At 55.4% G+C, this 24,442-nt stretch overlaps 1 protein-coding gene across 2 annotated transcripts; it reads left to right on the top strand.

Annotated features, from left to right (window-relative positions):
- The first annotated feature begins 6,714 nt into the window (after positions 1 to 6,714).
- On the top strand, positions 6,715 to 19,572 carry TGIF2 (TGFB induced factor homeobox 2). 2 transcript variants are annotated; one of them, XM_040981527.1, is made up of 3 exons: positions 6,715 to 6,933; positions 17,133 to 17,237; positions 17,355 to 19,572. In XM_040981527.1, the coding sequence occupies exons 1-3, from the start codon at positions 6,742 to 6,744 to the stop codon at positions 17,652 to 17,654; spliced, it is 597 nt and encodes a 198-aa protein (XP_040837461.1). In that variant the 5' UTR covers positions 6,715 to 6,741; the 3' UTR covers positions 17,655 to 19,572. The 2 variants fall into 2 exon arrangements, with proteins under 2 accessions (XP_040837461.1, XP_040837460.1); XM_040981526.1 differs by having other exon boundaries at positions 17,133 to 19,572.
- Positions 19,573 to 24,442: the final 4,870 nt, after the last annotated feature.

Genomic DNA, 24,442 nt, shown 5'->3' with positions numbered 1-24,442 from the left:
ATATTCCACATCAGGGCATCACTTACAGCCCCAGTTGCTCCGCTTCTGATTTAGCTCGCTGCCAGCGCACCTGGGAAGTCCAACCTCCTCCATGTCCCCACAGGCAGGAAACAACTTCAAAGTGGTTGGAGACTTTCACCTGAACTGTGAAGGCTGGTCTCCACACACCCCAGGTGCCACTCCCTGACCTCCCTCCCAAGTGCTGTCCTGAGGACTCAACAGAGGGAAGGCCCCACACACGAGGCAACGTGGTTACTAAAAACTGGCTAAAATGAGTATACACTCAACACCTGGGAGAAGGACGGCTCACTGCAGCTACCCCTCAGAGATCAGGAGACCTAAGGGAGCCACTGGCCAGGTAGAAACCCACACCAGGTAAAAACACAGCCCCACGGGAGAGACATTGGGTGCCTGCCTGGACCTTGGGGCAGGTCCCTTTCCACTTGGCCTCCAACATCCACAACTGGCTACCTCGACACCAGTTCATGCTGACCCCTGATCCCCCTAACCCCTGACTCAGAACCTGCCTGCAACTCCAAACTGGGAATCCTGGGCCCAGCATGGCAGCCTAGTGGCTAAAGTCCTTGCCTTGCACATGCAGGGAACCCATATGGGCACCAGTTCATGTCCTGGCTGCTTCACTTTCCATCCAGTTTCCTATTTGTGGTCTGGGAAAGCCTTAGAAGACAACTCAAAACCTTGGGACCCTGTGCCCGCCTAGAAGACTTGGAAGAAACTCCTGGCTCCGGATCAGCTCAGCTCTAGCCATTGTGGGCACTTGGGGAAGTGAACCAGCGGAAAGAATATCTTTGTCTCTCCTTCTCTCTGTAAATCTTTTCAAGTAATAAGAGAAAGAGAGAAAGAAAGAAAGAGAGGAAAGAAAGAAAAAAGAAAGAGAGGAAGAGAGAAAGGAAGGAGGGAGAGAGAGAGGGAGAAAGGAAAAGAAAAAAGAAACAAAAAACTGGGACTCCTAAAGCTTCCCCTCCACCCTCAGGGCCTCCCATCTGGTCAGCCCCAGCAGCTTCCAGCCCCCTGCCTTGCCAGCCCCCTGCCTCAGTGGAATGCAGTCGCGGCTCAGCTGGGCTAAGTGATGGAAAGCGCACAGACAGGCGTTTTGCCTGTTTACACTGAAGCAGGTCTAAAGGACATTCATTCAAGCCTATGTTTACCAAGCACACTACAAACTTACACAGGACGCACGGGGGCAGGGGAGTCCCCCAAGAGTCATGGTTTTTGGTTTTCCACCAGAAAGGTGTGTCCATGGCGGGGGAGGTTCACTCAGATGGTCCCGGCTGTGCCATGCCGCCCCTCCCCTGCCTCCAGGTCAGCCCAGGTGTCAGACCCCAGGTTCATTAACCAGTCCTGTCTACAGTGCGCAGTGGACGAGGTGGGGAGGATTTCCTGCCAAAACTACCTATCTGAAGTTGCCTTGAGTATGCATTCAACTGCATCAGAGAAAAACTACCACAAAACACTTGTTAAAAAAAATTCTCCCATGAATGTTCTCCCCGCACCCAACGGCCACTGGCATTCACACTGTGGCTGTCCCCCTGTGCAAGCACACTCACCCAATCATGGCAGCGACCGGGCCCAGGGCCCTGCACCTGCTGGACAGGGCCACTGACTTGCTTGTGGTTTTCGAGTGGACCAAGGCAGCCAACGCTGGTCTGGATCAAGTTCGTTGTGCAGCCACTTCTCCAGACAGAATCCTGGAAGTGGAGTTACCGTCTTGGCGGACCACTCAAGTCAGCGAGGCTCATACGTTCATTTCCCCCTCCCCCCCAACTTTGGCTACTGGGTCTCACCTGGCTATCTGCTGGGAGAGACCTCCACCCCACTGGCTACCGCTGACAACCCCCGGAAGTCTGGAGAGGGGCCCCAGGAAAAGCCCAGCTCCGAACCCCCACTTCATTGCTCTGTCTTTGCCTAGTTACACCTGGGAGCTGCTACAGGCAGAATTGGGGCGCTGTATTCCTGGGCTCTGAGCCAGGTCCCCAGGAAGGAAAGACAGTCTCCCGCACAGGTGCTGAGTTGAAGCCCACTGCCAGCGAGGGAGGCCCAGCTCCCAGCACCCCACCAGGTATCCCTCCGAAGGTCCTTCCTTGCCACACACTCCGTGACCCGCATGATCAGGGTCCAATTTCTTACCTGAGACTCTCCAGGACCCAGCAGCAGAGGTGGCCAACCTCGGCCTCCCCGTTTTCTCCAACCGTAAAATGGGGCTTAAGCTTTTTCCTGCAGAGCAGTCAGCCTGGCGTCCATAGGGAACCCAGGCGTCCTTAATCGTCACTTAACAAGCATCCTGATTGGCTTGAGCTGTGAGGGCGGACTATGCCAAATTGGAATTAGGACCAAAAGCTGTTCTCCAAGCTGTTAGTTCCACACTCAAGGGTCTTAGATAACTGGGCCCGGAGACGCCAAAGGGGTGTGCTGAGCTGCTGCGGGGTGGCCATGCGCGGGCAGTGGCGTGTCAGAGGGTGGGAAGGGGACGCAGGGCTGTCTCCGGGAGTTGGGAGTGGTAGGGAGCTGCCAGGACACCCGAGCGGCTGCCTCCAGGGCAGGCCATCCCGTGGACCTGGGCTGAGGGACACGGCTGACCGATGCGACACCCGCTAGCCAAACCCCTCTACAACCAACCCATCACACACTGCAGCCTGACCCCAGCACCGAAGGCGCCAGAAACGCCAGCTCCAGGCTTTTCACCTGAGGCGGCCCCCTGAGGGCCGGGCCCGAGGGCAGAGTGGCGGCGCCGCGTCCCAGGCGGTCTCCCTCACACCCCGGGTCTCTTCCCTCCCCTCCCTCCACGCTCCGGCTCCCCTCGAGCGCAAGAACCGGCGTCGTCGGCCCTCGGGGGGCCCGGCCTCAGTTTCCCCTCGCTGCCGCGGGGACCCGCTGACGAGGAGGTGGCCCACCCCCCCGGGGACCCCCGCGCGCCGACGGAGAGCACAGAGTAGGCGCTCCGGAAACGCTCTCCAGGAGGAGGGACAGGCCACTTCCTGCCCCCGGGGCGGACGACGGCGAGCGCAGGTCCCACCGCTCCCCCTCGGAGGCCATGTGGCATTCCTGAGGTGGGGGTGGGTGGGCGCAGGAAGAAGGTGCCCGAAGGCCCCGCCCCCTCCGGGCGCGCGGGGCGGGGCGAAGCCCCTCGGCGCCGGCGGCCCGCCCCGCGGGGGTGGGCGTCGCGGGCCGCGCTCCGCACGAAGTTTGTTTTCTCCCAGCGGGCGGCCGGGCGGGTGGGGGAGGAGAGGGGATCTGACGTCAGGCCGCGAGGTGCTTTCCAGCCGCGAGCTGTCAGGGCCGGGTGTCAGGCCCGGCAGGTACGCGGCGCGCTCCCCCCGGCGGCCCCCCACCCCGGCCGAAGGACGCCCCGCGCCTCACGCCGAGACCGCCGAGACCGCCGGCCCCGCTCGCGAGAGCCAGTGCGGGGCGCTAGGGGGGCGCGCGGGGGCGGGGGGTCTCGAGGATAACTTGGAAAGTTTTTCTCGACTCGGCCGGGCGGGGGAGGGGGCGGCGTCCGGCGCGTGCGGCTGAGGGTGCGGGAGCGCGGCGGGAGTAGGGGGGGTTGGGAGGGAGGGACGTGTGTGGCTGCCGGTTCGGGTGGGGGGTGGGGGTCCTCCCCCCCGGGAGGGGGGAGGAGGTAGGCGCCTGGCTCGCCGGGATCCCACCCTGGGAGGAGGCCGCCCTTGCCCCGGACCTGAGTGAGCGCGCGGGGGGCGGGTTTGTTTGGTTTCAAAAGTGCACGTTGCTAACCGCCGGCCTGCCACCCCCCCAACCCCCCCCTCAGTGTCCGCGTCGGGGGAGGGGGCCGCCGAGAGTGACAGCTGGGGGTGGGGGCAGCGGGCAGGGCCCCGAGCGGGGAGGGCTGGGGAGCCCGCGCGAGTTCCCCTTTCCTTTTGGAACAAAGGAAAGTCTGTCTCCGAGGCATCTGTCACTCCCGGGCGGGCCAAGGAAGCGGGGCGCGTGGGGCCCAGCGACCCGGAGAAAGTTTGTGCGCGCTGGGAGCGGCGAGAAGGCCGAGGAGGGTGAGCCGAGCTCCCGCGATGGGTGGTGGGGAAGAGGGAAGCTGGCCGTCCCAGGGGGCAGGGGGCGGCCAACATGGAGTCTGGGCGCTGGGCTGGAGGGGGGGCGGCGCGGAGGTGGGAGCCCAGCCCCCTCCCCCTCCCCCTCCGAGCCGAGTTCTCCAGCACAAAGCCCAGCGCGCACGCTCCACCGGGCCCCCGCGCCCCCAAGAGTCAGCAGCTCCGAGCGAGTGGCCGGGAAGGGGGTGGGAACCAAAACTTTTTTCCTGCCCAGGAGAGGGACACGTGAGTTTTTCTTTCTTCCAGAACTCTTCGCTCCCACGGTTATCGCGGCTCTGTTGGGGAAGCCGCAGTGCCGAGTCTGGCCGCAGAATGGGGTGCGGGGAGTGAGGGCACCCCGAGTGCTGCTGCGTCCTCGCTGTGCCCGCAGCCATGTGCTCCACAGCTCCAGCAGGGCGGCCGGGGAGGTTGCGCGCTTTGTGTGAACTGCAGGGAATGCGAACGGGAGTGCGGGCCCGAGGTGGGGGAGTTGTCAGCAAGTTCCTGCTGGAGTGGCTGCAGGTGGCGGCGTGGGGTTGTGTAGGAGGCTGCAGGAGGCCTTGTGTCCAGGGGGTGTTGTCACAGACTGGGAACAAGTGGCTCTCGGAATGACATCTTTGGACTGTCCCCCTGTCCCCCATCCGAGAGGACGTGGGTGGGCACTGGCTAGTTCGCAGTTGATGTGAGCGCAGGGGGCCTGTAAGTTGTGTGTGTGACTGGACGCATGCAGCGAGAAACGTGGAACTTGGGCGCTGAGTGGGAGCAGGGTGTCACAGTCGAGCATCTCAGCCTGGCTTGGCACATCTGGGAACCAGTGTGGGGTCTGCATGAGGGAAGTGGGCTGGTGTAGACTGAGGAAGGGTGGTCCGCAGGCCTACCCGTGGAAAGTCTCTTGCAGGCAGACGCTTGGCTAGCAGCCAGGGTGGAATCTAGCCAGATAACCTTGAGTAAACTTGGCAGTCTTGCCAGGGCAGCATCCCTGAGCCCAAAGCCCGGGGAGATGTGACCTCCTGGAGCAGTGTGTTGGTGGTGCCCTGCCGAGTGCCATCGCTCTCCAGGGCAGTCCTGGCCTCCAGGTGGCCTGGCCAGGAGTGGGGACCCTTCCCTCGAAAGCCTGGCCTGGCTGGCCTGAAGGCCTGGGCTCCGGCCCAAGTCCAGGAAGCAAAAGCTGGGAGATGCCAGGGTCTGTTGGCTCAACTGACTGCGGGAGCTGTTACAGGCTGAGGAGGGAGGAGCATTGAGATCCTGGCCTTGGCCTGGCCCAGAATTCTTGTGTTTTAGACTTTTGCATTTGTGAACAAGAGGCTAGTGTGGCCCTTGAGCATCCGAGTTAGGTTATCTAGGGATGAAAGTATGCAAGGGTTGGACAGGTGAAGTAGGGTGAGGGAGGGAGGTTTCAGGCCCAGAGAAGGAAGGATGCTGATCCAGGGTCTCACAGGTGAAGGGTGGGTTGAGCAGGCAGAGAAGGACCAGATTAAACGTTTCGGAGTGGGGACTTCATGCAGAGTATACTGCTTGCCACCTGCAGGCAGTGGTCTGCAGTACTGCGAGGACCTGGGAACTGTGACAGACCAGGGCAGGGTTGGGGGACCACTTGACTATTGATATCCTTCTTTGTGTGACTCACAGCAGACATTCAAGTGTACACTTTGTTGGTTCTCTGCGGATTCACTGCTCCATCGCCATCACTGAAGGACGTTTTAAACTTCCCGTTTAAACGTTTTAAACTTCCCGTTGAGAACATTGGGTGCCATGGTCTAGGTACCACTTGGGGCACCTGTGTAGGTTGAGTCTTAGCTCCGTTGATGGCAGCTCCCTGCTAAGGGATGCCCTGGGAGGGATGCAGGAGGTAGTGGCCCAAGGACTTGGGTCCTTGTCCGCTGGTCCTGCCTGGACTGTTGGCTGACTCTGGGAAGTGAACTAGCACGTAGATGGTTTTCTCTGCATTACAGATGAAATGAAAATTAATGTCCTCTAAAAAGGAGGCCTGGCGTGCTTCTGTGTCCTGCCCAATGATGGTGAGCTTTCCATCTGCAGCCCTGTGTTTCTCACCTGCTGTGTCTCACAGGGAATCACATGGCTCGGGCCTGTTGGGGGCCCGCTAATTTCGTTTGGTGTAATGCGCTTGAGGTTCAGCCAAGTGGTGGTCAGTGGCAGGGCTTTGACCTCCTCCCTGGGGCCCAGTACTACACCAGGTCACAGGCTGGGCTGCAGTTTTGACCCTGGGAGTGTTTTCTGCCTGTGGGTTGCTGAATGGCAGAGATGCACACACGTGTGTGTGAGGTCTCATGTGGACATGGGCAACTCATAGCAGTGAGGTGGCCAGGTTGCGCCATCTTGACCTGCTGAGGTAGAAGGGACTGATTTCCTCGCCTCTGTATCTTCACTTGGCGATAGCGGTCACTTCTTGCATGCTGGGCGATGGTCAGGATTAAGTAAAATCGCGGAGATGCGGGGGCTGAGAAAACTTGGACCACAGTGAACGAGCAGTGGCTGACATTCCTCATCCCCATTTCCTGGAAGGCGGGCTTTGGATGCGCCCCTCCAATGTGGCATCACTGCTCTCTCCCTCGGGGTGGCTTGAGGAGAAATGGGTCCAAGGGCAGCAGTAGCCTTTAGTGATGTCCCTTTTCTGTGGTATTTGTTGCAGATCAGCTGAGGTCCAGCCTAGCCCTCAGGCACCATGTCAGACAGCGACCTGGGTGAGGATGAGGGCCTCCTCTCCCTGGCTGGCAAAAGGAAGCGCCGGGGCAACCTGCCCAAGGAGTCGGTGAAGATCCTGCGGGACTGGCTGTATTTGCACCGCTACAACGCCTACCCCTCGGAGCAGGAGAAGCTGAGTCTCTCGGGACAGACCAACCTCTCTGTGCTGCAGGTACGTGCACGCGTGGCTGGTGGCTGGACGCAGACCCAGGTCCACCCCCAACTCCCATGGGACCTGTGCTGGACCTCTCCTCTCTCTCTGAGGTGTCTCGAGGCTGGGAGAGGATCCCCAGGGGACATTGAGTTCTGGGATTTGGCTCCCTGCTCCCCAGCCCCAGAGCAGTGTCTGGAAGGGGGTCAGCAGATAACCTGCAGTATGGTTAAAAAATGGGTCGGGATTTTGCTCAAGGGAAGGGTGGAAGTCGGGGGATTGGTTCAAATCCTGCTTCTGCTCCCTGACATCTGGGGGCCGTGTGGTCATTTCCAGACTGGGAGACAAGGATTCATTCCTCCCTGCCTGGTGACATTATTGGGAGAACTTGATGTGCATTGTAAACACCTTTACATGGGAACCTGGAGCCAGTGCCACCCCTTTGTGCCAGTGCAGGGCTGTTGGCTGCAGGGGCTGCTCTGTGGGCACTGTGCTTAGGCAGGATGCTCCCCCCTCCCCAACCCCGTCTAGTTTGTCTCTCCTGCCCTGGAGACATATCCACCCAGCCCTCCCCCAACATCTGTCCTTCCATGGCTCCTTACCTGTTGGTTCTGTGCACCCACCTCTGTATCCCCCAGCCCCAGTCTTGGCAGCATGGCTCCCCGGGGCCCAGCAACTCCTCTGAAGAGACAGTTCTTCACCTGGGAACTTGGGTCACTTGACCTGCTCCCTGGACAGGCCTTCCTAGGCCACAGCACTGCAGTCTTCCCTCTGAGCCCTGACTGCTCTGGTGAAGGGGGCAGGCTGAGGGTTTCTCTGGGCTGTTTGTGTGGGGTTCCCAAGGGCCCTTCTGTTTCAGGTCTCCTCATCTCACCACCTGGTTCATAAATTTCATCCTGACTGGGGTGTGGCCATAAGGACCATCTCCCTCAGGGCACTCTAACACCTAGCTCCATGCCACAGGGACACCCTCGTGGAGTAGCTGGCCAGACTCAGCCTGTTTTGTTTACAGAAGTGATGGCTGCTGGGACAGAGGGCAACAGAGACCCAGCAGGGCAGGTGGAAGTGGCCTTGAACCTGCAGCATGTAGAACTGTACATGCAAATGGTCTGCTGCCTTGCTCCTTGAGTTCATCCTTTTGAACCCCAAAACGCAGATCTCCTGTCAGGCACTCCACAGTCCTTAAGGTAAAGTGTACACTCCCAGAAGCTCCCTGTTGTCCTGGTCAAAATGCTGGTCAGGCCACTGTTGCAGTTGCTTTTGTAGGAAGTACTAGTCCTACTGCGCCTGCTCTTGGGGTAAGATTTACTCACTTACTGGAAAGGCAGAGTGACAGAGAAAGAGATCTTCTCTCCTCTGGTTCATTCCCCAGCTGCTCCCAACAGCCAGGCTGGACCAGGCCAAAGCCAGGCACATGAGCAGCAGAATTCAAGCACATGGGCCATCTTTTGCTCCTTCTCTGGCCCATTAGCAGGGAACTGGATGAAAGTAGAGCTGCTGGACCTAGCGCCTACCACTCCAGCAAGGATGCCAGCATCACAAGCTTCTGCCCAACTCTAAAACCCACTAAACAGGGCCCTCCTGTGTGCCTGCGTCCCCTGAGAACAGGGGCTCCAGTGGCAAAACCCCCCTTGGGATCTGCACACAAACAGGGCGGCAGCACAGCCACAGCTCCCACCAGGAGAATTCCAGGGCAAGGAGGGTCCCCAGATCTCAAGGACCCTGCTAAGCCGAGTCTAAGGGAGACTACAAGTGACCATCATGCATGAGCCTGTCAGGGCATCCTCAGTGAGGGTAGTCAGTCACCAAAGTGTGCAGACAAGGCACACACCTGTGAGATTGCTCCAGTGTGGCTTGCCCACAGCAGACCAAGTTGGCACTGCCTGGTAACTTGTCATTTTCTTAAGCCCCTCCTCTCATGTCTCCAGTCTCATCCCTGGGCCACAGGCAACTTCGACCTAACGGTCAGTGTCCCCAGCCCCAGGACTAGCTGCCCCTGGGGTACCACAGTTGGAAGCAGGGACCTGGGATTGTTATTGCAGGGGCCTCAGACCCAGGGCTTAACAGCCAGGATCTGGCTCCGAAGTAAGGGGCTTAGTGTGGCTCCTCATGCATCTTCTCTTTTCTTGTATGTAATTTTTTTAGATTTATTTATTTTTATTGGAAAGTCAGATTTAGAGAAAGATCTTCCATCTGCTGATTCACTCCCAAAATGTCCATAATGGCAGGGGTTGAGCTGATCCAAAGCCAGGTGCTTCCTCTGTGGTTCCCAAGGCTTTGGACTATCCTCCACTGTTTTCCCAGGCCACAGGCATGGATCTGGGTAGGAAGTGGAGCAGTTCAAACACAAACCGGTGTCCACATAGGTTGCCTGCACCAGCAGGCAGTGGATTAGCCAGTTGAACCACAGCACCAGCTCTTAGTACCTAATTTCTAAAGGGATTTTCAGATATTGACCAGAAAGTGAGCAACTATAGCAAATACTGCAGTGCCTTTACCAGGCTTGCACTAGTCTCCACTTTGTCTCCTTATCTCTGCCTGGGTCATCTCTTTTGATTGTCTCCAGTAACTTGCCTGCGGGAAGTGTCTTATTAGCAAGTCTATAAGTCAGTTAGCTAAATGATTTAACTAAGTGGTGTGCTGGAGCTTACACTTGGGAGGCAGGGTTAGAAAAACATTAAAAGCCTTCTGTGAAGGATTTTACTGGTTGTGTGGGCGGGGCGGGGGTTGGGTGGAGCTGGAGGTTGTACCCCTTGGGTGCTTTCCAGACTCCTTTGGAGCCACCTGGGAGGCTTTGGAGCACTCTTCCCCACCCTTGGTTGGGGCTACAAGCCAAGCCAAGCCCAGTGCTGCCGGCAAGCTGGAAACAAGCCTCTTAGTCATTGTCCTCCGGTGTCCGAGTTTAGGAGTGAACCAGTGAATGGAAGATCTCTTTCTTCCAGCTGTAACTCTGCCTTTCAACTAACTAACTGATCAACTACACACACACACACACACACACACACACACACACACATATGCACGCATATATATATTTAAGGTGGAGTCTGTTTAGAAAAAAAATATTTATTTTTATTGGAAAGGTAGACTAGCAGGAGAGATAGAGAGGCCTTTCATCCACTGATTCACTCTCCAAGTGGCCACAGTGACCGGAGCTGAGCCGACGGAAGCCAGGAGCCAGGAACTTGTGGATCTCCCACATGGGTGCAGGGTCCCAAGGCTTTGGGCTGTCCTCTAATGCTTTCCCAGGCCACAAGCAGGGAGCTGGATGGAAACTGAAGCGGCTGCACCCATTATGGGATGCTGTTGCCGCAGGGCATAGGATTAGCTTTTGAGCTACTGCCCTCAGCTCCATGGTGGATGTTTTTGATCTAGTGAAGTTTTCTGGCTCAACCAGCAAGGGCAGTTCAGCCAGTGGCCAAAGCATCTGAAGCCCCTCGGTTCCCGACTCCACTCCTCACATCTGACTAGAGAGCTTTCCAGGGAATGAAAGGTTTCTTGAAGTCACTCCCAGGACCTTGGTGGTGCCTGGGCTGTAGCCAGCCTTCACCCAGGGCTGGGGGCTGAGGCTTCCTGTCCCTCCGCAGCCACCCTTCCTCGCTTCCCCATACCCTCCTTGCCCCCGGTCACAGGGTTCCTCCCTTGCCCTCACTCAGCCACTGATACATGAAGCACTGAGACAGCAACTTCTCCAGCGGCCCTATCACCTCCTGGGACCTTGAGGGCGCAGCAGGCACGGGCTGGACAGAACTGCCCCCACAACTGCCACCCACCTCCGCCTGGCCTCTGCATTTGTATGGGTGGAGAAGACAAAACAGCCTGCCAGCTTCCAGGGGAGTGTGGAGGGGCTGTTCCCTTGTTCTCAACAGGAGCCCAGAGAGGAGGTATGAGGGGGGGACTCAGAGACCACAGCTCCCTCCCTGTGGTTGCTGTCTCCAGTCTCTGTGCTCTAAGTATACAACCCCCTACACACACACACACACCCTGGGTGGGGGGGGGGGCGGAGATGGGGAGGCGTGCACCCTCAGGGCTTATTGATTCTGTGTTGGTTTCAGTGCCTGGGGCCATGTCATGGGACCCCTGTAAGGCTCTGCTGAGGGCAACTGATTCCTCAGTGGGTACCTCTCAAACCCCATCTCTTGGATCCTGGGCTGCTGGGCAATGAGAGTGGTACCAGAAGATTTGAGTCGCACATGGTGCGATATATCTGGTATTGTGGTGTTCGCCATTGGGCCAGCATCCTGAGGCCGGGAGACCTTTGTTGGGGTTCATTTTTTGAAGAGTCCGTTGTTTCTTTTGAACTCTTGGGAATCCCTCTTTAGCTAGGTCCTTGCCAAAGCATAGTGCTGGGCCTAGAGAGCTGTGCTGGGACCCAGGTGGCATGGCTTCATAGGGCACTTTATTTAGTCTCTTCGTTAGTTTGGTAGCTGCTCAGTCCCTGCTTGTTGGGGGCATACAGGTAACAGCACAGGTGAGGAGACCCTGCTATCGGGGTGCTGGTGAGTTTGTCTCCCCGCCACCTTTTTGATGGCTGTTCAGCCCTGCCCCTCTTGGGGGCTCCCCTGCTCAACTAGTGAGTGCTAATGCCTGCTGCTTCCCTGTGGAGGGGCTGCAAATAGACACGGGGAGGGGCAAGATGAGGCTGGAGTCCATGGAAGACAGTACCAAACGCTTGCTGAGAGATGGGCCAAGCAAGACACCTCAGATGACCAGGAACAGAAACCAGTGTCAAAGGCCAGGACCTCTGAGCTGTGTAGCGGACGTTCAAGGAATGCCAGGCATGGCATGGCTGCAGCCCACATAGTTGCCCACGCCAGCCGCAGGGGCGGGACAGCTGGCACTCTGCAGGATCTAGCATGCGCCAGTTCAGTCAAGCCGCTAGTGGGCCTCCCAGGATTAGCCTTGCCTGTTTGTTTGTTTTGTTATTTAAAGATTTCCTTTATTTGGAAGGCAGAGTAACAGAGAAAGAGTTTGAGGGAAGACAGCCTCCATCCGCTGGTTCACTCCTCAGACGGCCACAGTGGCCAAGGCTGGGCCGGGCCAGTGCCCTGCCTGCTTTGGAGCTCAGTATCTGCTATCCCCTTTCTGTCATGTTTCTTTTTTTCCCCTTCCTTTTTTAAAAGATTTATTTATTTATTTCTGCCATTTCTTAAGCAGACCCTGTCCTGCCTACAGGCCATGGCATTTGCTCTTCCTCTTTGTAGAACATTTCTTTCTTAGCCTTCCTCCAGGCTGGCTAGTTCTTGACCTTGAAGTCTCAGCCGTTACAACCTTTTCCCCATAGAAGTCTCTCTGAAATGCCACCTGCTCCCCCTCTTAGCACAGACGGACATTGGTCACGTGTGTGTTCAGGTCCAGGCTCCTGGCTGGGTGGATGGTGGGCCCTGGAGGCTGAGTGAACGATCCACAGCCACAGTTGGCTGTCCACCTGGGAAGGGAAAGTGACAGGAGGTGAGAGGCCCTAATTGGCCATGGTGGGGAGGACCCTTAGAAGGCTGCCCACTCTCCCAGGCATCCCCAGTCCTGCCGCCGAGCCTCCAATGTGCTCCTTATGCCCAGGGCAGCGGGTACACCCAGAAGGCTAGTGAGCTGTCAGGAGGAACTCCTGTGACTCCAGGGCCCAGCAAGCAGCAGCCACCAGCAGATTGTCCTCAGCCCTGGCTCCTGGTAGTGGCTCTGCCATACCCATGCCCTGGTCCCTACTTGGGCAGGTGATTGTATTTTATAAGGTTTATTTATTTTTACTGGAAAGTCAGATTTACAGAAAAAAAATCTTCAGATCTTCCATCCACTGGCTCACTCCCCAAGTGGTTAAAATGGCCAAAGTTGAGCCAATCCAAAACTGGAAGTCAGGAGCCTCTTCAGGTCTCCCACGCAGGTGCAGGATCCTTAGGTGTTAGACCATCCTCTGCTGCTTTCAAAGGCCATGAGCAGGGACTTGGACGGGAAGTGGAGCAGCTGGGATACAAACCGGGACCCATATGAGATGTCAGCACTCGGAGGTGGAGGATTAGCTGATTTGAACCAACAAACCAGCCCCTGTATTTCATTTTCAAAAGATTTATTCCTTTATTTATTTGCGAGGCAGGGTGATAGGAAGAGATCTTCAGCTGACCCCCTCCCCAAGTGGCTTCAATAACCAGGGACCTACAGTCTGATATCTATGAGCTCCATCCAGGTCTTCCATGTGGGCAGCAGGAACTCTGGCACTTGTACCATCTGCTACCTCCCAGGCATGTTAGTGGGGAGCTGAATTAGAAACCAGGTAACGAGTACTCAACCTTGCACACCACTGTTGATGTATACATCCCAGGTGCCAACTTTGCCTGCTCTACCCAGCTCCTGCCCCTCCTGTTTCTTTTAAAATGTTTTTTGGGGGCGGGGCAGCATTGTACAACACATTAGACCGTCGCCTATGAGGCTGGCATCCTGTATATGGGCCATTTTGGGTCCCTGCTGCTCCATCTCCAACCCAGCTCTCTGCTGATGCTCCTGGACAGGCAGTGAAAATGGCCTAAGACTTGGGTCCCTGCCACTCAACTCAGGATCCCTGGATGGAGGTGTGGGCGTCTGGCTTCATCCCAGCCAGCCCTGGCTGTTTTGTCCATATATGGAGTGAACCAGGAGACGGAAGATCCTTTCTGTCACCATGCTTTTCAATGAAATAAAAGTAAGCCTTTTTTAAGAAAATTCTAAATTAGCTTTATTCAAAACCATAAACAGATCAAACAATGCTCAAGCCTTAGAGGCCTGCCTGCAGTCTTCAGGGCATCAGCCCCGAGGGTGAATTCTGATGACTCAGTGCCCAGTAGTCTTCCCTTTGCCAGCCTCGGAGGGTCTCTGGGGAACGTTAGGGGCACCTCAGGGGCATCAGAGGTTCTCAGGGAGACGAGTTGCAGGTCTGCCCCAAGGAAGCCCCCAGTGTCGCCAAAGAGACGTTTGTAGACAGGCTGCTGGCCTCAGCGTTCCCTTCCTGCAACTTCACAAGTGAGCCCACAGACTCCCTTGGCCACTGCTGTCAGTCAGGTTTCAACCTGACCCATCAGAAAAAGGTTCTCACAAAGTCTTATCTGTCCCTGCTTCCCTTGTGTTTCTACTAAGTTGATTTAAAAGAGTGAAATCCAATTCTAGGCCTGGAATGTGAGGGGAGATGGTGCATCATGTCCCAAACTTTCTCACAGTTCCTTGTCATGGTGTCAGGTTCAGGAGTTTTTAACTGCCACACAAGCACATGAGTGAGACAGCTAGCAGACAGCTCCACGTCCTGCCTCAATGTCTGAACCCATGGGATCACCTGAGTTCCTTCAGGGCCTCCAGTCAGCGCAGAGATTGGAGTGCACTATCTTCCGCTTAACCACTGGTGTCTAATGGGCAGTGGGGAAAAGCCAGGTTCTCTACACCAGCATCTCAGGGCTCCCTCCTGAACCGTGGGCCAGTGTCATCATCACTGAACAGCATCTTGTGTGGCAGTGTCACAGGGACAGTTTCCAGATCCCAAATGAAGCTGCAGCCCCACCTGCAGCATGAACTGAAAACACTAAAAGCTGTAGTGAGGGAGCAGAGGGAGTGCCCCCATCTACCGGGACACCCCCACACTGCCCCCAAGACCTGTAATGGTCAGGGCTGGGCCTAAGCTGGGGCCCCATTACAGCCCCTGTGCAATGGCTCAGTCGCTAAATCTTGACCTTGCAAGTCCTAGGATCCCAAATGGGTGCTAGTTCGTGCCCTGGCTGCTCCACTTTCCAACCAGCTCTCTCCTCCTGTGACCTGGGAAAGTAGAGGATGGCCCAAAGCCTTAGGACCCTGCACCCATATGCGAGACCCAGAAGAAGTTCCTTGCTCCTGACTTCTCCAATCAGGTCATCTCTGGTCACTGTGGCCACTTGGGGAGTGTGAACCCAGCGGGTAGAAGATCTTTTTCTCTCTGTAAATCTGATCTGCCTTTCCGATAACAATAAATACATCTTTAAAAACAAAACAAGATGACAATGCCAATTACTAGGTAGGGCCATCCCTGCAGACCCCCGGGGAGCTGAGCCCAGAATCCCCTCTGTGGGATGAGGGTGTCATCCAGCAGGCCACATGCCCACCCCTCTCTGGCTTCTGAGTGCTGACGAAGGGAGCAGACAGCCTTTTACTTATGCTGATCCCTCAGGGGGAGGGTTGGAGGGAGAAGGGCTTGGGAAGTAGTGTTTGCCCACATAAGCCGTGTCTGGGTGGACTGCCAGAGGACTGGGCTGAGGCCATTAGTGGCGAACAGAGGAAAAGGGGTGCTGCGGCAGTTGGGGCCTGTTGCCTTGAGGTGTTCGGAAACAGGGTCCCCATGTTTCTTGAGCACTTAGCTGTCCTGGTGTCACACATTGTCACATGAACAGAAAGACTGACTGTGCCTAACCCACATCAGCCCTAGGCAGACTGCAGTGGGTTTGAGATCCATGTCCTCTGTTTGGTCCCATCTGATCTGTTAGACTGACCCTGCTGCTGCTCAGAGTTGGCCCTCCTTCCGTGGAGAGGAGCAAAGGGGCATACAGAAGGTGCACAACTGTTAAGGAACCAGCAGAGCCATGCGGGTCCCACGAGCCAGCTGGGCATTGACCAGGAATGGTTTCCATGGCCTCTCCTGTCCTAGAGTGTAGCCACCAGCCAACAGGTATTAAAAGACAGACGACCGTTTCCTAGAAAAGGAGTGACAGCTGTTGGCATTTTAGAAAGAGACTGACAAGGGGCCAGTCACAAGTTAAGCTCCTGCCTGTGGCACTGATATCCCATATGAGCACCAGTTCATGTCCCAGCTGCTCCACTTCCGATCCCACCCCCTGCTAATAGCTTGGGAAGGCAGTGGAGGGTGGCTCTAGTTCTTGGACCCCTATAACCACTTGGGAGACCCAAGGAAGGCTTCCAGCTCCTGTCTTCAGCCTGCCCTAGCCCAGGCTGTTATGAAACTTTGGGGATTGGACTACCAGATGGAAGATTGATGCGTATGTGTGTGTGTGTCCTTTCTTTTGTGGCTCTGCCTTTTAAATAAAAATATTAAAAAGACAGATAACCAATGAGGAGTAGGCTAGATTGGAAAGCTGTGAAGCTAGGAACTATTAGAGAACTCAGGGCTGCAAGTTTGGGGCAGGACCTGGGGCAGCATTGACCTGTCTGGGGCTAAGTCCTGGCTCAGGTCCAGCTTTCGTGCTCAAGGACAAACTGGGGACAGAATGGGATGGCTCAAGTTCTTTGGCCCCCTGCTGCCCATATGGGAGACCAGGATGTAATTCTTGGCTCCTGGTTTCAGCCTGACCCATCCAGTTATGGATATAAATCTTTTACAAGTAAATTAATGCATGTGAATTAATATAATGTGAATTAATGCATCTCAGGCCTCATGTGAAGAGCCTGAAAAGTTGGTCTAAGCATCCAGGGCAGGATGGGGATCCAGGTAACAGTGGCTTTCTCGGCTGCAGTTAGGAAAATGACTTTGGGATGTTGGTTGTCTATACCTTCAGTTGGAGGCAGCTAGTCCTATTACTGCTCTCATACAATACAGATTTTGCTTATGTGAAAGGCAAAGCAAAGGGAAGGGTCTTCCCAAATGCCTGCAGCACACAAGGCTGGGGCCAGGCCAGAGCCCATCTGGGTGTCCACTTAGGTGGCAGGGACTGAGCCACCAGCCACCACCTGCTACCTCCCAGCATCTCTCTGGCTTAACAGGAAGCTGGATCAGAGGCAGAAAAGCTGGGCCTCAAAGCAGGCACTCCCATGTGAGATGTGGATGCCCCAAATGCCAGCTTAACCCCAGCCCTGCATCCACCAGGGGTGGTCCCTACAGCATCAGCTTCTCTGCTTCATTACATCTCGCCTCCTGTGAATGCAGCCTGACCGTCTGCCTGCTCCCAGACTGTTGTCATAACAGGTCCCTCCTTTGCCTGCCAAAAAGCCAAATCCTAACCCCAAGAGGTTGTTTGTGGTCCCTCTAAGGCCTTTCTCATGGCTCCTCCTGCCACTGCCTCCCACCTAAACCTCTCCTCCAGGCCTCGCTGTGAGGGCAGAGTCAGAGTCCTTCCTGGGCTGACGTAGTTGGAATTTTCTGTCTGTGCAAGTTCTTACTTAGAACTACTTTTGCACCTGGCCTGTGTAGTCAGCTCTGTGTCCCTGTAGCTGGGAATGCACAGCCAGCCTGTGTGTGGTGCCTGGTTTTGGTGGAGTGACCGCTGTCCTTTTACGCATTCCAGATATGTAACTGGTTCATCAATGCGCGGCGGCGGCTTCTCCCGGACATGCTTCGAAAGGATGGCAAAGACCCCAATCAGTTCACCATCTCACGCCGCGGAGGGAAGGCTGCCGAAGTGGCCCTCCCACGCGGTGGCAGCCCATCTGTACTGGCCGTGTCCGTGCCAGCCCCCGCCAACGTGCTCTCCCTGTCTGTTTGCTCCATGCCTCTCCACTCAGGCCAGGGGGAGAAGCCAGCAGCCCCCTTCCCACAGGGGGAGCTGGAGCCCGCCAAGCCCCTGGTGACCCCCAACAGCACGCTCACTCTGCTGACCAGGGCCGAAGCTAGCAGCCCCACGGGCGGACTGTTCAACACTCCACCGCCCACGCCCCCGGAGCAGGACAAGGAGGACTTCAGCAGCTTCCAGCTGCTGGTGGAGGTGGCGCTGCAGAGGGCGGCAGAGATGGAGCTCCAGAAGCAGCAGCACCCAGCCCCTCCACTGCTGCACAGCCCACGGCCGCTGGTCTCTGAACACCCCAAGTAGACACCTGCAGGGGCGCCCGAGGCACGAGGCTGCCACAGTGGGCTTCTGTTTGCTTCCCTTCCATTCAGAGGGTCTTCTCCGGGTCACTGCCAAACGTCACAACTGTCTTCCTCTGTCCAGAGGTCTCCGGGGGAAGGTGCCAGGTGGCATCACTGCCCTGGGGCAGGGCCTTTTCTCTGGGCCTCCTCTCCAAGGTGAGACCTGGAGGTAGAGACAGGCCTGGTGCTGCTGCTGCTGCTCCAGAGAGCCCCTGGGACTCCTTTGTTGAACCTGGCTTCCTGGCACCGGCTCCAGGCACCTGCCCCAGGTGGGCCTGGGCTGGATCCCAGCGGCCCCTGCGCTGTGCTGCTTCTGTGAGCCCAGTGTGGACCAGCCACATTGACAAAGTGAGCAGGAGAGGAAACCAGCAGATGGAACAGAACCGACTCCAGTTGAATGTCAAGTTCTTCGCCAAACTGTTTCTCTTCCCTTTTTACTGTGGTTTGCCTTACGGGAATAGTTAGCCAAGGCTTGAGGACTGAAAGTGTCTGGGTTGGGGGACACCCTCCCAGGAAGAGGGCTTTCCATGTACAGGGCCAGCTTAGTTTCTGTGGTGGTTGAAGTTCCCAAGGCTTTCGGTTTACCAAAAAGAAGGCAGAGAAGGTGTTCAGGGTGCCTGCTATTCTGCACCAGGCACAAGTGGGGTGGAGCCACCCAGGGAGTCAACCACAGTGGACTACACCTGCCAGGCACAGGACACAGAAGTGGAATAGAACCAGAGAGGCATTTGGTATTCTGTGTTTGGTGGTTTTTTTTTTTTTTCCCTGTAATTTGGGGGCAGGGGTGGGAAAGTAAGCTTAGACTAAAGCAGCAAGTTGTTTTTTTCTCTCTGTAATGTTTCTCCTTCTTTATTCTTGAATGCTTCCCCCACCCTGCAGCCTGAGTTTTGAATTCCTCCAGGAGCTTGGGTTAGTGAGGCCAGAAGGGAAACCCCAGCATTCCCTATGTGGAGAGAAGGGAGCCACCTAGTGGCCGACTGCGGCAGTCCAGCCTCCTTGGTGGTAATGGGAACTTACTGGAATGCACCGAGAGGCAGTGGTGTCCAGCCTGCTGGGTCGACTGCACCTTTCTTTAAAGTGGTGTCTGGGGGCCCCTGCCACAGCCTTCCCGGTCTGCTGGCCTCACACTCCATTTTCTCTGCTGGCTGTTGCTGTTAGCATTCGGTGGCAGCCAACCCTGTCTTCCATCCCAGTGTATCCTAACAAACACTAACCTAGGTTATTAGCCAAAATGTTTTTGTTCCAAATGCTATTCCTGGGCCAAAATATAGATCAGGAGGCCCAGCCTGTCATCCCCTGACATTCCCTGGTCAGGCTCAGAGGGGACCTCAGCAGGTTCCGGGGCATTGATGGATGGGGATGGGCCCAGCTAGGATGGTGGCCGCAGAACCTGTTCTGTCCTTGTTTGGGTCAATCCTCACCCCAGCCCCCACCCCAAGTGGCCTGGCTCCTCTCTACTGCTCGCATAGAATGGGTGACAAGGAGAAGGGTTTGTGCTCTCTGCCTTGCCTCTTCCTGACCTCTCCCCCCTCTGCCCCAGAGATGGAGTCTTGGAGAGAGAGAGCAGCTGCTCTCTGGTCACTGGAGCTGCTGTTGGCTCAGCCTCTTACGCCCCAGCCAGAGGGGGTCCCATGCTTGGTGACTGCAAAGGGCGTCCTAAACAGTGGCAGGGCAAGGGGTGCGGGAGCCATGCTGCTGAATTCTGGTTGGCTCCCCCCTTGCGTGAAATGGGGTGTCAGTCTGGGGTAGCCCCTGTTTGGGTTTGGTTGCAAGATGAACCTGGAGGAACAGCACAGGTGCCGGGTTGAATTATTTGAGCAAAGAACTACTGTAAATAACTTTGGTTTTGTCTTCTGTCAAATAAAGTCGTTTTGTTTTTGTAAAACAGAAACGGGGCTCTTGATTGACACCCAGTGGCTCCAGGCTCAGTATACCCAGGCTGCCCCGTTGAGAGGCGGTGGGTGTTGGCTTTCCCACCCCCATCCCATAGCCCACCAACTATAGTCGTTCCTGGAACCAAGAGTGGCTTTTTGGGGTTGCCATGTGCTGAGGCCATGATCCTGGGAGGACCAGCAGCTTCATCCTCTGCCTCCTTAGTGAAGCCGTAGCATGACCACAGCAGGCAGCCTGCCCAAGGCAGAGTGAGGCAGGTACAGCGGGCATGTCTGAAGTAGGTGCTGCCCAGAGATGCACTCCCAGTGTGCTAAGAAAGTGCCCTTTCCACCCAAGTTGAGCTGAGGCCAAAGTGCTGTCAACCAGGATCTTGTACTGGTGGTAAAGGGTGAGCTCCACCATGTGCATGGGACCTTCCTTAGCTCCTAGCCATGAACACAGACCCCAGGTGAAGAAGCTGAGCAGAGACTGCAGCGGCATCGCCTACACTCACCCAGCCAGCCTAAGAGTAGGGCCAGGGTATGCATGCTTGGTTAGCTCCAAGGTCACTGCCGCCTGCCCAGGCCCCTCGGGAACTAGTGAAGGGCATTGTGCCCCTCCCACCCCGCCAGCAGCAAGTGGTACCTGCCAGGCCTGTCAGCCAGGGTTGCCTAGGCACAAGAGGTTCCTGATGACCATGCTGGCTTCTCCATGTCTATGCAGGCCTCTATCCCCCACTGGGGCAGGGTTCTGATGGGCTGACAGCCTCTGGCCTGCGCCTCTGGCATCTGGACCTTGGCCTCAGGAGGGCACAGCCTGCTAAGGAGAAATGTCCTCTTAGGCCTGAACTGAAACCAAAACTTTTCTGCTGGAAACTTGAACTGACAGGCCCAGCATGAACAAGCACTCAAAGTACCAGTGTTAGTGCCTGAGCTATGGAGGGTGAGGCCTTGCCCAGCAGGGATGGCACCACACCAGACAGGGTAGGAGCGTCCGTGTGTTACTGTCTGGCTCCCAGCTCACTATCAGTGCAGAACAGGGGACAACATAATTCATAAACATCCCCCACCCCATGGCTTTCAAGTGGCAGGATCAGGACTAGTTCCCCAGAGAAGGAAGTTCCTCAGGGCAGCTTGCAGAAATGCACATTCCCAGTCCTCCTACCCCATCCCCCCACACACACGTCCAGGGATCTCCCCTCTTCACTGACACCAGAGGGCGGTTTGATGCCCTGGCCCTGGGCACCTGGTCACCTAGTCACCTGTCTGATGCAGGAGGCAATGCACACACACACACCCCTCTCAAGAAACTTGAGAAAGAGCAGCACCCTTCTAGTAATCAAGGTGAGAAGAGGGGCTTTCCCCAGGTGGCTTCCCCTCGGGTCCTGGGGAGGCTTCCTGACTTGATCATGACCTGAGAATGCAGCGGGGAAGTCTACCATACCGTCTGATCTGAGGAAAAGATGTATGCCTCTCTGGATACTGGCCATCTGGAGTCTAGAACCAACGCCCACGGACACCTGAAACAAAAGGTAAAAGAGGTGAGTGGTGAAAGCTGCAGCCAGGGTTAGAGGAAAACATTTAGCAAAGTGTCCCACGCCCAGTGAGAGCTCCTAACACGCTAGAAAACACAACATCCAGGGCACAAAGCTCCCAAGACACTTTATCCTCATGGTGTAGGTTCCTCCTCCTCCCCTGTGCCAGCAGCCAGGAGGCAAGGCCCACCCTCAGGCAGAATATGGGTTCACTCCGGCAGTGATGACATCTGTCCTGCTTCCAAGTATGTGTGTGTCTTCCACTTCCCAATCAGACTCGTTCTCAACTTCCTTTCCATCTCTGACCGCCCAGTGTTTACCTTAACCAGGATTCCATGGGGTTCAGTCAGCCTACCCCACCTTCAAAAAGAAGGAACACAGCAGATCCCCAAGTCTCCTGTAGGCGAGCACTTGCACCCTGGCTTGCCCTGACAGTGGGTGCTCCTGGACCTCTAGGAGGACATGCACAGGTCTCGGGTGCCTTCTGAGTGGCTAACTTGCTGTATCCCTTAGGGCCACACTGCGGGATCCAGGGACATCCCAGCCATAACCTGCTACTCCCCTTAGCCCCTGAAGAACAGGGAATGTCACAAAACTGGACCCTCACAATGGGGGCAGCCCTGGGGCACAGCAGGTGAAGCCGACACCTGGAATTCCAGCATCCTGTGGCTAAGTGCCAACTTCTGCCCTCCTCCGTGCTTCCAGGCTAAGTCCCTGCTCATGCACCCGGGAACAAAGGGTGACGACCCGAGCATCGGGGTTGCTACCTACCCATGTGGGGGGGTCCCTTTTCCCCTGGTCCTGCCCTGGCTGTTTTGGTCATTTGACCAACCAGCAGATAGAGGATCTCACTTTCAGTTTCTCCCTCTTTCTATCTTTGAAATAAATCTTCAAATTCATATTATAAATATGACAAAGAACTTGTGCCATTTTAAAAAGATTTCTTTACAAAAAGCAAAGAGTGATATACTTCATCTGGCTCATTCCCCAAATGGACACAACAGCCAATGTTGGGCCAGGTAGCAGCTTGCAGCCAGCTTTATCTAGCTCTCCTCCAAGCACCTGAGCCATCCCGTGCTGCTTTTCCAAGCCATTAACAGAGAGCTGGGTCAGAGGTGCAAGAGCCAGGACACACAAGCCAGCGCCCATATAGGATGCTGGCATTGCAGCAACAGCTTAACCTTCTATGTTACAAACACTTGTCTCTATATTTCTCCCTCCCCCTTTTTAAGAAGTAATCTGTGGGCCTGGTGCAATAGCATAGTGGTTAAAGTACTTGCCTTGCATGCACCAGGATCCCATATGGGCGCTGGTTCTAATCCTGGCAGCCCTGTTTCCCATGCAGCTCCCTGCTTGTAGCCTGGGAAAGCAGTTGAGGATGGCCCAGGACCTTGGGACCCTGCACCTGAGTGGGAGACCCGGAAGAGGTTCTGTATCCTGGCTTCAGATCCGTGCAGCAGCAGCCGTTGCGGTCACTTGGGGAGTGAATCATCGGACAGAAGATCTTCCTCTCTGTCTCTCCTCTGTATATGCACCTTTCCAATAAAAATAAATCTTAAAAAAAAAAAATAGAAGTAATCTGTGGCTCAAAGATAATGTATGTGTTTGATTTTTTTAAAAATTTATTTATTTTTATTGCCAAGTCAGATATGCAGAGAGGAGGGGAGACAGAGAAGATCTTCCGTGCGATGATTCACTCCCCAAGTGGCCTCAAAGTCCAGAGCTGAGCCGATCCAAAGCCAGGCACTTCTTCTGGGTCTCCCAGGCAGGAGCAGCAGAGTCCCAAGGCTTTGGGCCATCCTCATCTGCTTTCCTAGGGCACAAGTAGGGAGCTGAATGGGAAGTAGAGCATCCAGGACACAAACTGGCACCCAACTGGGATCCCAGCATGTACAAGACAAGGACTTTAGCTATTGAGCCATTGCACCAGGTCCATAGACTTCTTTAGGGGCCGATTTGTGTTTTAGTATGAAAAGCTGCAACCTGTGATGCTGGCATCTCATAGGAATGCCAGACTGTGTTCTGGCTGCTTCATGTGTGATCCGACTTTCTTCTGCTAATTTTAAATGGCACAATGCCCAAGTAGCTGAGCCCTGCCACCCAGGTGGGACACCCAGAAGAAGCTCCTGGTTTCCACCTGGCCCAGCCCTGTTGCAACCTTTTGGGAAGTGTTCCAGCAGATGGAAGATCTTTCTGTCTGTCCTTTTTTTTAAAAAAAAAAAAAAATTTATTTATTTTTATTACAAAGTCAGATACACAGAGAGGAGAGGAGGAGAGACAGAGAAATATCTTCCGTCTGATGGTTCACTCCCCAAGTAGCCAGTGCTGCACTGATCCAAAGCCAGAAGCCCGGAGCTTTTTCCAGATCTCCCACTTTGGGCCGTCCTCGATGCTTTCCCAGGCCACAAGCAGGGAGCTGCATGGGAAATGAAACTGCCAGGATTAGAATTGGCGACCATATGGGATCCCGGCACGTGCAAGGTGAGGACTTTAGCCTCAAGGCCATGGCACTGGACCCTGTCCTTCTTTTTCAAAGATTTATTTTATTAGAAAGGTAGAGTTCTAGAGAGGGAGCGAAAGACAGAGCTATCTGCTGGTTCACTCCCTAAATAGCCACAACAGTTTGGTTTGGCCCAGGTCAAGGGCGAGAGCTAGGAGCTTCTTCTGGGACTCCCATAAGGGTGCAGGGGCCAAGGACTTGTGAACTGGATCAGAAATGGAACAGCCTGGACCCATTTGGTATGCTGATGTCACAGATGGAGGCCATAAAGCCAGACCCACTCTGGGAGATAAATTTGCTATCCAGAATGGGGAGCTACAACTCAACAACAGCCAGACTTAAAAGTGGGCAAAGCCTTTAATATGACATTTCTGCCATATGTAAATGGTAATGAGCATATGAAAAAATATTCAAAACTTATCATTTAGGTAGTTGTCAAACCATCAGGAAACACCACTTCTTACCCTGTAGGATGGGCTCTTAGAAAACTACAGTGTCAAGTGTCACAACCCCTGTGCTCTGCGGATGGGATGCTAAGAAGGTAGAGACACCACAGAAAACAGTATGGCTGTTCCTAAAAAAACATTTTAAATGACAATCGGACCCAGCAGTTCACCTCGGCATCCAGTCAGAGGACTGAAGGCCAGCCCAGAAGCCTATTTATACACTCATGCTCCTGCAGCTTTGTTCAGAACAAACAGTAGATGCAGCAGCTCCCAGAGAGTCAATGACTGCATAAACAAAACGTGGCACTCATACAGCTAACAACCCCAATACACACAAGCACACGGGGGAGCCGGGAGACAGCCGCTGAGGGAAACCCGCCAGTCAAAAGGAGAGGACA

This window comes from Ochotona curzoniae, unplaced genomic scaffold (assembly GCF_017591425.1).
Source record: "Ochotona curzoniae isolate NIBS_2020 unplaced genomic scaffold, NIBS_Ocur_1.0 contig_3520, whole genome shotgun sequence".
Lineage (NCBI taxonomy): Eukaryota > Metazoa > Chordata > Mammalia > Lagomorpha > Ochotonidae > Ochotona > Ochotona curzoniae.
This window is presented reverse-complemented; position numbering and strand designations above follow the sequence as displayed.